The 12,204-nt window shown below is 44.7% G+C and overlaps 1 protein-coding gene across 2 annotated transcripts in view; it reads left to right on the forward strand.

Annotated features, from left to right (window-relative positions):
• Positions 1–1,156: 1,156 nt before the first annotated feature.
• Positions 1,157–12,204, forward strand: part of tfam (transcription factor A, mitochondrial) — a 37,120-nt gene continuing 26,072 nt past the window's right edge. The window contains exons 1-4 of one of the 2 annotated variants that reach the window (XM_043712356.2): positions 1,157–1,338; positions 8,258–8,391; positions 9,258–9,328; positions 9,549–9,698. In XM_043712356.2, coding sequence (XP_043568291.2) covers positions 1,256–1,338; positions 8,258–8,391; positions 9,258–9,328; positions 9,549–9,698 — 438 coding nt within the window. In that variant the 5' untranslated portion in view covers positions 1,157–1,255. Of the gene's footprint in view, positions 1,339–4,995; positions 5,094–8,257; positions 8,392–9,257; positions 9,329–9,548; positions 9,699–12,204 lie in introns of those variants that run through there. The other variant, XM_043712357.2, reaches the window with a different exon arrangement.

The following is a 12,204-nucleotide window of genomic DNA, read 5'->3' on the forward strand; positions in this document are numbered from 1 at the left end:
ATAGGATAGTGAAGAAGGCATTTAGTATGCTTTCTTTATTGGTCAGAGTATTGAGTACAGGAGTTGGGAGATCATGTTGTGGCTGTACAGGACACTGGTTAGGCCACTGTTGGAATATTGCGTGCAATTCTGGTCTCCTTCCTATCGGAAAGATGTTGTGAAACTTGAAAGGGTTCAGAAAAGATTTACAAAGATGTTGCCAGGGTTGGAGGATTTGAGCTTTAGGGAGAGGTTGAACAAGCTGAGGCTGTTTTCTCTGGAGCGTTGGACGCTGACGCGGTGACCTTATAGAGGTTTACAAAATTATGAGGGGCGTGGATAGGGTAAATAGGCAAAGTCTTTTCCATGGGGTCGGGGAGTCCAGAAGTAGAAGGCATAGATCTAGGGTGAGAGGGGAAAGATATAAAAGAGACCTACGGGGCAACGTTTTCACAGTATATGGAATGACCTGCCAGAGGAAGTTGTGGAGGCTGGAACAATTGCAACATTTAAGAGGCATTTGGATAGGTATATGAATAGGAAAGGTTTGGAGGGATATGGGCCGCGTGCCAGCAAGTGGGACTAGATTGGGTTGGGATATCTAGTTAGCATGGACGGGTTGGACCGAAGGGTCTGCTTCCATGCTGTACATCTCTATGACTCTAAATTCCACAACAGTTCCTTCCTGTAAACCCAACAGAACACACCTCTAATTCACAATCTAATAATAGAAAGCAAAGAACTGCGGATGTTGGAGATCTGAAACTAGCAAAACCAGAAATTTGCTGGAGACACTCAGCAGGTCTGTGGCGAGAGAACACGCCTAACGTCCAGTGATCCTTCTTTACAACACTGTTTCACAAGTGCTTAAGGATAGGTAAATAAATCATGTAATTATATTGAGCTGGAGAGGGGAAAAAAACGAACAGTTTTGGGAGCAATTTACGACAAGTGCAATTTTTGCCGAAAAGGAACGTTGCTGCAATTTTCGAAGAAATTGTGATGTGAAAACCACGCCTGAGGTTTGGCAGGGAGACGTTTTCTGGAGTAACAGGGTAAAACTCACATTTGTGAAGCGTGCTATTTTTTTTGTTTGAATTTGCCTCTCAGGTAGTTTGACCCCTCCTTGCTGCCCTGTACCCAGTCAACATCCGCCGTTGCAAACGGTGTGCCCGCACGCCCCCCCTCCCCCTCCCCCTCCCCTCCAGCGCGGTGCTCCCTCGACGGACCCAGAAGCCTTCGGTGGTGCGCGGTGCACTGACAATTGAGTGACGGGATGGCGGGTGTCGTGGCTCTGGGCGCTGCTTTGCTCGGTCGGAGGCTGGGAGGAGTGTTGAGTTGCAGGCCCTGGCCTGCGAGGTGAGTGTGGGCCGAGAGGGAAGCGGCGCGAGCAGCGGGAGTCCCCGGGGATGGCGGCCCGGGCTTGGGTTCCATTCACTGCAACATTGTAACCGGGAAGTGTTACATTGTTACCAGCGAGTGTTACAATGTTACAGGGCGGAAGCTGATACTATTGCAACCATCAATGTCCTGACTGAGAGCGAGTCAGTGCAGGGAGCTCCGCTGGCCTACACCTTCGCCATCTATTCCGCCTTCCTCCCCACGAATCTACCACCAGACCCCCCCCCCCCCCCGAATCTACCACCAGACCCCCCCCACCCCCGAATCTACCACCAGACCCCCCCCCCGAATCTACCACCAGACCCCCCCCCCACGAATCTACCACCAGACCCCCCCCTCCCCCCACGAATCTACCACCAGACCCCCCCCTCCCCACACGAATCTACCACCAGACCCCCCCCTCCCCACACGAATCTACCACCAGACCCCCCCTCCCCACACGAATCTACCACCAGACCCCCCCCCACACGAATCTACCACCAGACCCCCCCACACGAATCTACCACCAGACCCCCCCCACACGAATCTACCACCAGACCCCCCCCACCACGAATCTACCACCAGACCCCCCCCCACCACGAATCTACCACCAGACCCCCCCCACCACGAATCTACCACCAGACCCCCCCCACCACGAATCTACCACCAGACCCCCCCACCACGAATCTACCACCAGACCCCCCCCACCACGAATCTACCACCAGCCCCCCCACCCACGAATCTACCACCAGCCCCCCCACCCACGAATCTACCACCAGCCCCCCCACCCACGAATCTACCACCAGCCCCCCCACCCACGAATCTACCACCCCCACCCCACCCCACCCCACCCCACCCCCGTTTTCTGTCCATCACTGCTCCCTTTCATAAAATTATCATCTTAACTCCCTCAAAAAAACCCACATCACATTCTCCTTCCTCCTCTTCAAAGAAAACAATCCTCTGTTTGCTCCCCCATAACATTCGGCTAATAAAAGAATAATCCTTCCTTTCTTTCTTCCCGCCCTCACACACTCCCGCCAAGACTTTCCCCTCAAAACGAAACCTATCCCTGTCCAGTGAGGATACTGTTGAAAATCTCTTTCCTCCTTGTGTCACGCTGCATTCCATTGGCCCTCAATTCTCCAAAAATGGGATTAATCCTTCCGGTTGCTTGCGTTTGAAACAGGAACTGTAGTGCATTGAAAACCTCAGAAGTAAATACGTGAGGTGGTTTTAATTGTGATACTTAAAAATGTATCCTAACTCTGACTGCTGCTTTAGCAAAATGCTTGGTAGAATGCTGCAGTGTTCAAACCCCACCGCCCTGTGGCTGACCGTTTCAAGCCCCTCTCCAGCGCCCTCAAGTACATGCAAGTCCTGGGCCTCCGCCGAATCCCAGCCACCATACAGCTGGAGGAAGGACGCCTCACCTTTCACCCTCTGAACCTGCATCAAACATGGCCTTCGTTAGTTTTCAAACACCCCCAACCCAAATCCCAGATGTAATTCCAAACTAATACGTTAGGCACATTTGTGTGTTCCCAAGCTTTGGTTTGGATGAGGCCGAGAAACCAGGACAAAATATGATTGCAGAAAGGGAGAAAATCATGAATGTTTTGCTGAAATAGATTGTCTATTGCTGGACTTGGAAACCGGACCCTAGCGGAAGCTGATGTTGACTATGACTAATGCAGTCGATCACCTGGATCTCTCGACTTCAATTCTGGGGTTTGGATTGAATGGTTCCATTTATTTCATTTTTGTTGAATTGGGAAAGAAATGGTGGCCTTGAGTGTCACTTACAGCAGAACAACTATTTCCTGCAGTTGGCTCATTTATTTGCGGTGAATGAATAGTTAAAATTCTCTCCATTGTGAGAAATAGTGGGAGTAATAATTTGGTCTTTTCTCAGTTTGATTCCACTTATTTCTTTTTCCTGTGCAAACTAGTTGTGCTTCGGGCGCCTTAGGAGGCAATAACAGGTTAAACTCTCTCGGGCAGAGACCAGAAATCAATCTTTATTAAGTTTTTGATTTATTTGCAAAATGAGATGTGATTTGGCTTGCTCTTAACTCTACAATGCACCATCACGGTCAAAAAATGTTTCTCATATACTCACAAGTAATTACCTATTGATTGTTCCCTATCTGTATAGCCATTTTTAATCACCCTGTATGGGCACCTTATGACACCTTGGGGTAGCTGGGATTTGAGTTCGGACCTCCTGGCCCAAAGGGATTCTACCACTGCGCCACAAAACCTGTCCCCAGCCTGTGCCTTTTTATAATTCACTCACAGGATGTGTGTCTCTGGGTAGGCCAGCATTTATTGCCCATCCTTAATTGTGCAGAGAGCAGTTTAGAGTCATCCCCCATTGCTCTGGGTCTGGAGTCACATGTAAGGTTGGATGGCAGATTTCCTGCCCTTTCCCAACAGTCAACAGTGGGTTCGTGGTCATCATTAGACCCTTAATTCTAGATTCTTAAATGAATTAAAATTGCACTATGGCAAGATTTGAATTTGGGTCCCCAGAACATTACCCGAGTTTCTGGATTAAAACTCGAGTGATAATACTATCACCTCCCCAAGTGTACACTTTTATGTCAATTGTTTAATTGCAGTTTAGTTTTCAGAGCTTGGAGGATTTTGTAGTGGAGTTTGCTTGGGTGCTCCGGTTTCCTCCCACAGTCCAAAGATGTGCAGGTCAGGTGAACTGGCCATGCTAAATTGCCCATAGTGTTAGGTGCATTAATCAGAGGGAAATGGGTCTGGGCGGGTTACTCTTCGGAGGGGCGGTGTGGACTGGTTGGGCCGAAGGGCCTGTTTCCACACTGTAGGGAATCGAATCTAATCTAAATCCCACTTGCTCTGGAGGTGTATCATAATATGTCCGAACAGAATGATTAAAGAAAAATACCTTTATACTGTCGGTTTGTGTCAGATATCCTTATCTGATGTAAAAGCAGAAAATACTCTCAATACCAACCGTAGGAACGATCTTTATCTGAAAGAACCCATGATTTTCCTTTTCTTTATTGCCTGACCTGCTGTGTATTCAGTTATTTTTCTGTCTGTATTTGAAGTTCTATCTGCATTTGTTTTTTTTTGTCATCATTGAATATGTTGCACCTCAAGGGGCAGCAGTTTGAATGCATGTCACAAGAAGACTCTCTTTCCATCTGCTTCTAGAGTTGAACTGAAGTTGTCTGGTGGCACCTAGTGTTTATTCACAGCATTGCACTCTTCAAAAGATGTTTCCATTTAACACAAAATACTGTAAATGCTTGATTCAAATGACCATTGTCAATCTGCTGACAAGAAGGTAAAGGAGGTGCCAATCAGTGCAAAGTGACCTAGTGTGATAAAAGGGCACTGCGTTTACGTTGTACTTCTGATGATGGCTGGCTGTCTTAAAGTACTTCACACCAGTTGAATACTCTTAGAAGTGTAATTATTATTGTCAACCCAGGAAGCTCAACAGTCAATTTCCACAAACAGCAATATGCTAGTGACCAGAAAATCTATTCTGTGATTTTGATTGCAGAACAAACATTATCATGGATACTGAGGATAATTCCTGCAAGAGACGACTTTTTTTTTCTTTGGGCTGTAAACTGAAATGGCAACTGGACTGCTATATAACCAAAAGCACCAGGGGAGTTTTGCAAAGAGAAAATCAAGTTCTCCATGTTTCTGAGCTGTGCAGCACAATGTTTTGGAAGCAGTAAGAGGTAAATTTGAGACTGGGCAGTATGGAGAGTCTTCTGAGTTGAGGAAATGCTGCCTGATGACAACCCTGTATCTAAGCTGCAGGCTGTTAAATGCATCACAGGAGAGGAAAACATCCAGAACCTGCAGACTGAAAGCGTCCATTTCCCTCTCTCTCTCTATCCATGTGGAATAAAGATGGAAAACCACAAAACTTTAGGTATCTAGGTCCACCCACTGAATTGACCATCACCCTGCAAACAACATGGCACAGTCCTAGAAACCAAACTACTATTGAGAGAGATAATTTAATTCTTTGATCTTTAGAATTTGCTTACCTTGTCTATATTCGTTTTGTGTCCATAGAAACTGTTAAACCATCTGTCTTTTGTGTGTTGCAATCATGATTGAGTGTGCCCATTTTAGGGATTTTTAAAGAGGTATACATCAAGTTGCACGGTAGTCACAGAGTCATAGAGATGTACAGCACGAAAAGAGACCCTAAAGTCCAACCCGTCCATGCCGACCAGATATTCCCAACCCAATCTAGTCCGAGCTGCCAGCGCCCGGCCCATATCCCTCCAAACCCTTTCTATTCATATACCCATCCAAATGCCTTTTAAATGTTGCAATTGTACCAGCCTCCACCATTTCCTCTGGCAGCTCATTCCATACAAGTAGGTCTCTTTTATACCTTTCCCCCCTCACCCTAAACCTATGCCCTCTAGCTCTGGGCACCCTCACCCCAGGAAAAAGACTTTGTCTATTTATCCTTTCCATGCCCCTTGTAATTTTGTAAACATCTATAAGGTCACCGCTCAGCCTCTGACACTCCAGGGAAAACAGCCCCAGCCTATTCAACCTCTCTCTATAACTCAAACCCTCCAACCCTGGAAATATCCTTGTAAATGTTTTCTGAACCCTTTTAGGTTTCGCAACATCCTTCTGTCCTGGACAGCCAGAACATGACCTCCCAACTCCTGTACTCAATACTCTGAACGTTAAAGGAAAGCATACCAAATGCCACCTTCATTATCCTATCTACCTGTGACTCCACCTTCAAGGAGCTATGAACCTGCACTCCAAGGTCTCTTTGTTCAGCAACACTCCCTAGGACCTTACCATTAAGTGTATAAGTCCTCCTAAGATTTGCTTTCCCAAAATGCAGCACCTTCCATTTATCTGAATTAAACTCCATCTGCCACTTCTCAGCCCACTGGCCCATCTAATCAAGATCCTGTTGTAATCTGAGGTAACCTTCTTCACTGTCCACTACACCTCCAATTTTGGTGTCATCTGCAAACTTACTAACTATACTTCTTATACTCACATCCAAATCATTTATATATATGACGAAAAGTAGAGGACCCAGCACTAATCCTTGTGGCATTCCACTGGTCACAGGCCTCCAGTCTGAAAAACAACTCTCCACCACCACTCTGTCTTCTGCCTTTCAGCCAATTCTGTATCCAAATGGTTAGTTCTCCCTGTATTCCATGAGATCTAACCTTGCTAATCAGTCTCCCATGGGGAACCTTGTCGAACGCCTTACTGAATTCCATATAGATCACATCTGCCGCTCTGCCCTCATCAATCCTCTTTGTTATTAATTTTAAAAACTCAATCAAGTTTGTGAGATATGATTTCCCATGCATAAAGCTATGTTGACTATCCCTAATCAGTTCTTGCCTTTCCAAATACATGTACATCCTGTCCCTCAGGACTCTCTCCAACAAGTTGTCCACCACCGAGGTCAGGCTCACTGGTTCTGTATAGCTCTCTCTTGTCCTTCCTACCCTTCTCAAACAGTGGCACCACGTTAGCCAACCTCCAGTCTTCTGGCACCTCACCTGTAAGTATCGATGATACAAATATCTCAGCAAGGGGTCCACCAATCACTTCTCTAGCTTCCCACAGAGTTCTATGGTACACCTGATCAGGCCCTGGGGATTTATCCACCTTTACCTGTTTCAAGACAGCCAGCACTTCCTCCTCTGTAATACTGACATTTTTCAAGATGTCACTATCTATTTCCCCACATTCTATATCTTCCATGTCCTTTTCCACAGTAAACACTGATGCAAAATACTCATTTAGTATCTCCCCAGTCTCCTGTGCCCCACATAAAGGCTGCCTTGCTGATCTTTGATGGGCCCTATTCCTCTCCCTCGTTAACCTTTTGTCCTTAATCTATTTGTAAAACCCCTTTGAATTCTCCTTATCTCTATTTGCCAGAGCTATCTCATGTCCCCTTTTTGCCCTCCTGATTTCCCTCTTAAGTATACTCCTACTGCCTTTATACGCTTCTAAGGATTCACTCGATCTATCCTGTCTATACCTGACGTACACTTCCTTCTTTTTCTTAATCAAACCCTCAATTTCTTTAGTCATCCAACATTCCCTTTACCTGCCAGCCTTCCCTTTCTCTCTCATAGGAATACACTGTCTCTGGACTCTCATCTCATTTCTGAAGGCTTCCCATTTTCCAGCCATCCCTTTACCTGCGAACATCTGTCCCCAATCAGCTTTTGAAAGTTCTTGCCTAATACTGTCAAAATTAGCCTTTCTCCAATTTAGAACTTCAACTTTTAGATCTGGTTTATCCTTATCCATCAGTATTTTAAAACTTAGATATATGGTCGCTGGCCCCAAAGTGCTCCCCCACTGACACCTCAGTCACCTGCCTTGCCTTATTTCCCAAGAGTAGATCAAGTTTTGTACCTTCTCTAGTAGGTACATCCACATACTGAATCAGAAAATTGTCTTGTACACACTTAACAAATTCCTCTCCATCTAAATCCCTAACACTATGGCAGTCCCAGTCTATGTTTGGAAAGTTAAAATCCCCTACCATAACCACCCTATTATTCTTACAGATAACTGAGATCTCCTTACAAGTTTGTTTCTCAATTTCCCTCTGACTATTAGGGGTCTACAATCCCAATAAGGTGATCATCCCTTTCTTATTTCTCAGTTCCACCCAAATAACTTCCCTGGATGTATTTCCGGGAATATCCTCCTTCAGTACAGCTGTAATGCTATCCCTAATCAAAAATGCCACTTCCCCCTCTTCTCTTGCCTCCCTTTCTGTCCTCCTTGTAGCATTTTTTATGTTTTTGATTTTTTTCATTGATTTTGTATTGCAGTTTGACGGCGAATTGTAACGGGATTTCTTTTATTTTTGCAGTTGCAGTGGTGTGTGTACAGCAATAAGAAGATTGTCATTGGATAATACCCCGTCAGCCCCTCCAAAACGGCCCCTCAGTGCTTACCTGCGCTATGTGGTGGAACAGCAACAGAATTTGTTTAAGCAAAGCCCAGGTAAAAAATAAATTGTAAATGTAAATCATTTTAGTAAGAAAGGATGTGGTGAGCGTCACCATTTGAGATTGTGTCCCTGCAACTGTTTTATCGCGCAAAGTATTTTTTCTCTGATTCCTGTCTTGATTTTATATCTCCATCTTCTCTTTTTGATTTGAACATCATATCTTGGTGAATATTTGTGCCTTGATCAACAACACTTTTGTAAAGAAAATCAGGTGATCTGATAATTATCATGCTGGGATCTTGCTGTGTGTGAATTAACTTTGATGTTTCATCAGGTAGCAACAGCAACCTAGTTTCAAAAGTGTTTCATTGGTTATGAGATTGTGAAAGGTGCTATATGTTGAGCTGCATGTCCTTTCCTTTCATTTTGTTAATTGTCATAATTTCTGTATGTTGGTGTTTCACTTGGAGCCTTATAATGGTATTTGAAGAAAGTACCCAGTCTGTATCTTGGAGTTACCATGGATTCTTTTATCTTTGGGTGATTCTGATGTGCTTAGTAGAATTAGACCCAGTATATTGGGCAGTTTTTAGTCCACCAGACCAGTGTGGACTATCAGTATATTGCAATATGGGGAGGCAATGGCCTAGTGGTTTTATCCCGAGACTATTAATCCAGAAACTCATGGAGGACATCCAGAAATGCTCTGGTGACCAGAGTTCAAATCCCGCCATGGCAGATGGTGGAATTTGAACTCAATTTAAAAATTCTGCAATCAAGGGTCTAACTAATTCTGGGTCTAACTTTCAGGTTGCATGGAGGGCAGAAGTTCTGTTTTAATATTGTCTCGCTGTTCCGAGCCAGTACCACAAAGTTATTCTCCATTTGACCTTGTATAATAGATATTACTCTTTTGCAGATATAAAGTTGTCAGAAAAGACTAAGCAGATTGCTCACGCATGGAGACAGCTAACACCAGATCAGAAACAAGTAAGTGCCTTTCATTTAGTGCTCTGGAGCGATTTGCAGGTTGAAATGGCCTAAAAGCCATATATACCTGAAATTTGTCAGTATTCTTTAAAACCAAATCCTTTTTGCTCAGTGCTGTTGTTCAGCTCATTTTTTGTTTTTGAAAAAGGATCTTTTGCCTTTTGTTTACCTGGGAGCATATTGGAGTAATTGAGAACATAACTGATTTCTTTTTTTGCAGCCGTATGAACTAGCAGCAAGTGATGCCAAATTGAAATATAAAGTGGAACTGGCAGCCTTCAAAGCGAACCTCACGCCAGCTCAACTGGCTAACTTGAAAGAAGAGAGGAGACAGAAACTGGCGAAACGGAGAACAATGAGGAAAAAACGAGTAGGTTCAACATCAGCACTGTGTCTTACTTGGCCCGTAGAGTCATAGAGATATACAGCACAGAAACACACCCTTTGGTCCAACCCGTCCATGCCGACCAGATATCCCAACCCAATCTAGTCCCACCTGCCAGCACCTGGCCCATATCCCTCCAAACCCTTCCTATTCATATACCCATCCGAATGCCTTTTAAATGTTGTAATTGTACCAGCCTCCACTACTACTTCTGGCAGTTCATTCCATACATGCACAACCCTCTGCATGAAAATGTCGCCCCTTAGATCCCTTTTCCATCTTTCCCCTCTCAACCTAAACCTATGCCCTGTAGTTCTGGACTCCTCCACCCCAGGGAAAAGACTTTGTTTACTTATTCTATCGATGCCCCTCATGGTTTTTTATAAATCTCTATAAGGTCACCCCTCAGCCTCCGACGCTCCCGAAAACAGCCCCAGCCTATTCAGCCTCTCCCCATAGCTCAAATCCTCCAACCTGGCGACATCCTTGTAAATCTTTTCTGAACCCTTTCAAGTTTCACAACATCCTCCCGATGCAAGGAGACCAGAATTGCAGGCAATATTCCAAAAGTTGCCTAACCAACATGCTGTACAGCCGCAACATGACCTCCCAACTCCTGTACTCAATACTCTGACCAATAAAGGAAAGCATACTAAATGCCTTCTTCACTATCCTATCTACCTGCAACTCCACTTTCAAGGAACTATGAACCTGCACTCCAAGGTCTCTTTGTTCAGCAACACTCCCCAGGAACTTACCATTAAGTGTATAAGTCCTGCTAAGATTTGCTTTTCCAAAATGCAGCACCTCATATTTATCTGAATTAAACTCCATCTGCCACTCCTCAGCCCATTGGCCCACCTGATCAAGATCCTGTTGTACTCTGGGGAAACCTTCTTCGCTGTCCACGACACCTCCAACTTTGGTGTCATTTGCAAACTTACAAGCTATACCTCCTATGTTCACATCCAAATCCTTTATATAAATGTTGAAAAGTAGAAGACCCAGCACCAATCCTTGTGGCATTCCACTGGTCACAGGCCTCCAGTCTGAAAAACAACCCTCTACCAGCACCCTCTGTCTTCTACTTTCAAGCCAGTTCTGTATCCAAATGGCTAGTTCTCCCAATATTCCATGGGATCTAACCTTGCTAACCAGTCTCCCATGGGGAACCTTGTTGAACACCTCACTGAAATCCATATAGATCACATCCACGGTTCTGCCCTCATCAATCCTCTTTGTTATTTCGTCAAAAAATTCAGTCAATTTTGTGAGACATGATTTCCCACGCACAAAGGAGAAAGTGAGTCTGCAGATGCTGGAGATCAAAGTTGAAACTTTATTGCTGGAACAGCACAGCAGGTCAGGCAGCATCCAGGGAACAGGAGATTCGACGTTTCGGGCACAGGCCCTTCTTCAGGAATCACAGGCCCATTCCTGAAGAAGGGCCTGTGCCCGAAACGTCGAATCTCCTGTTCCCTGGATGCTGCCTGACCTGCTGTGCTGTTCCAGCAATAAAGTTTCAACTTCCCACGCACAAAGCCATGTTGACTATCCCTAATCTGTCTTTGCCTTCCCAAATACATGTAAATCCTATCCCTCAGGATTCCCTCCAACAACTTGCCCATCACTGCTGTCAGGCTCACTGGTCTATAGTTCCCTGGCTTTTCTTTAACCATGTTTCTTAAACAGTGGCACCATGTTAGCCAACCTCCAGTCTTCTGGCACCTCACCTGTGACTGTTCATGGTACAAATATCTCAGCAAGAGGCCCAGCAATCACTTCTCTAGCTTCCCACAGAGTTCTAGGGTACACCTGATCAGGTCCTCGGGATTTATTCACTTTTATACATTTCAAGATATCCAGCACTTCCTCCTCTCTAATATGGATTTTTTTTTTAAGATGTCACTATCTATTTTCTTACATTCTATATCTTCCATATCTTTTTCCACAGTAAACACTGATGCAAAATACTCATTTAGTATCTCCCCCATCTCCTGCGGCTCCACACAAAGGTTGCCTTGCTGATCTTTGAGCAGCCCTATTCTCTCTCTCGTTAACCTCTTGTCCTTAATGTATTGATAAATTCCCATTGGATTCTCCTTAACCCTATTTACCAAAGTTATTTCATGTCCCCTTTTTGCCCTCCTGATTTCCCTCTTAAGTATGCTCCTACTGCCTTTATACTCTTCTGAGGATTCACTCAATCTCTCCTGTCTATACCTGACATATGCTTCCTTCTTTTTCTTAACCAAAATCTCAATTCCTCAATCCCCACACCTATCAGTCTTTCCTTTCACCCTGACCGGAATATACCGTCACTGGACTCTCGTGATCTAATTTCTGAAGACTTCCCATTTTCCAGCTGTCCCTTTACCTGCGAACATCTGAACCCAATCAGCTTTTGAAGGTCCTTGCTTCATACCTCCAAAATTAGTCTTTTTCCAATTTAGAACTTCAACTTTACATCCGGTCTATTCTTTTCCATCTG

Source organism: Chiloscyllium plagiosum, unplaced genomic scaffold (genome assembly GCF_037043375.1).
Source record: "Chiloscyllium plagiosum isolate Xiang-an unplaced genomic scaffold, Cpla_swu_hap1 HiC_scaffold_22, whole genome shotgun sequence".
NCBI lineage: Eukaryota > Metazoa > Chordata > Chondrichthyes > Orectolobiformes > Hemiscylliidae > Chiloscyllium > Chiloscyllium plagiosum.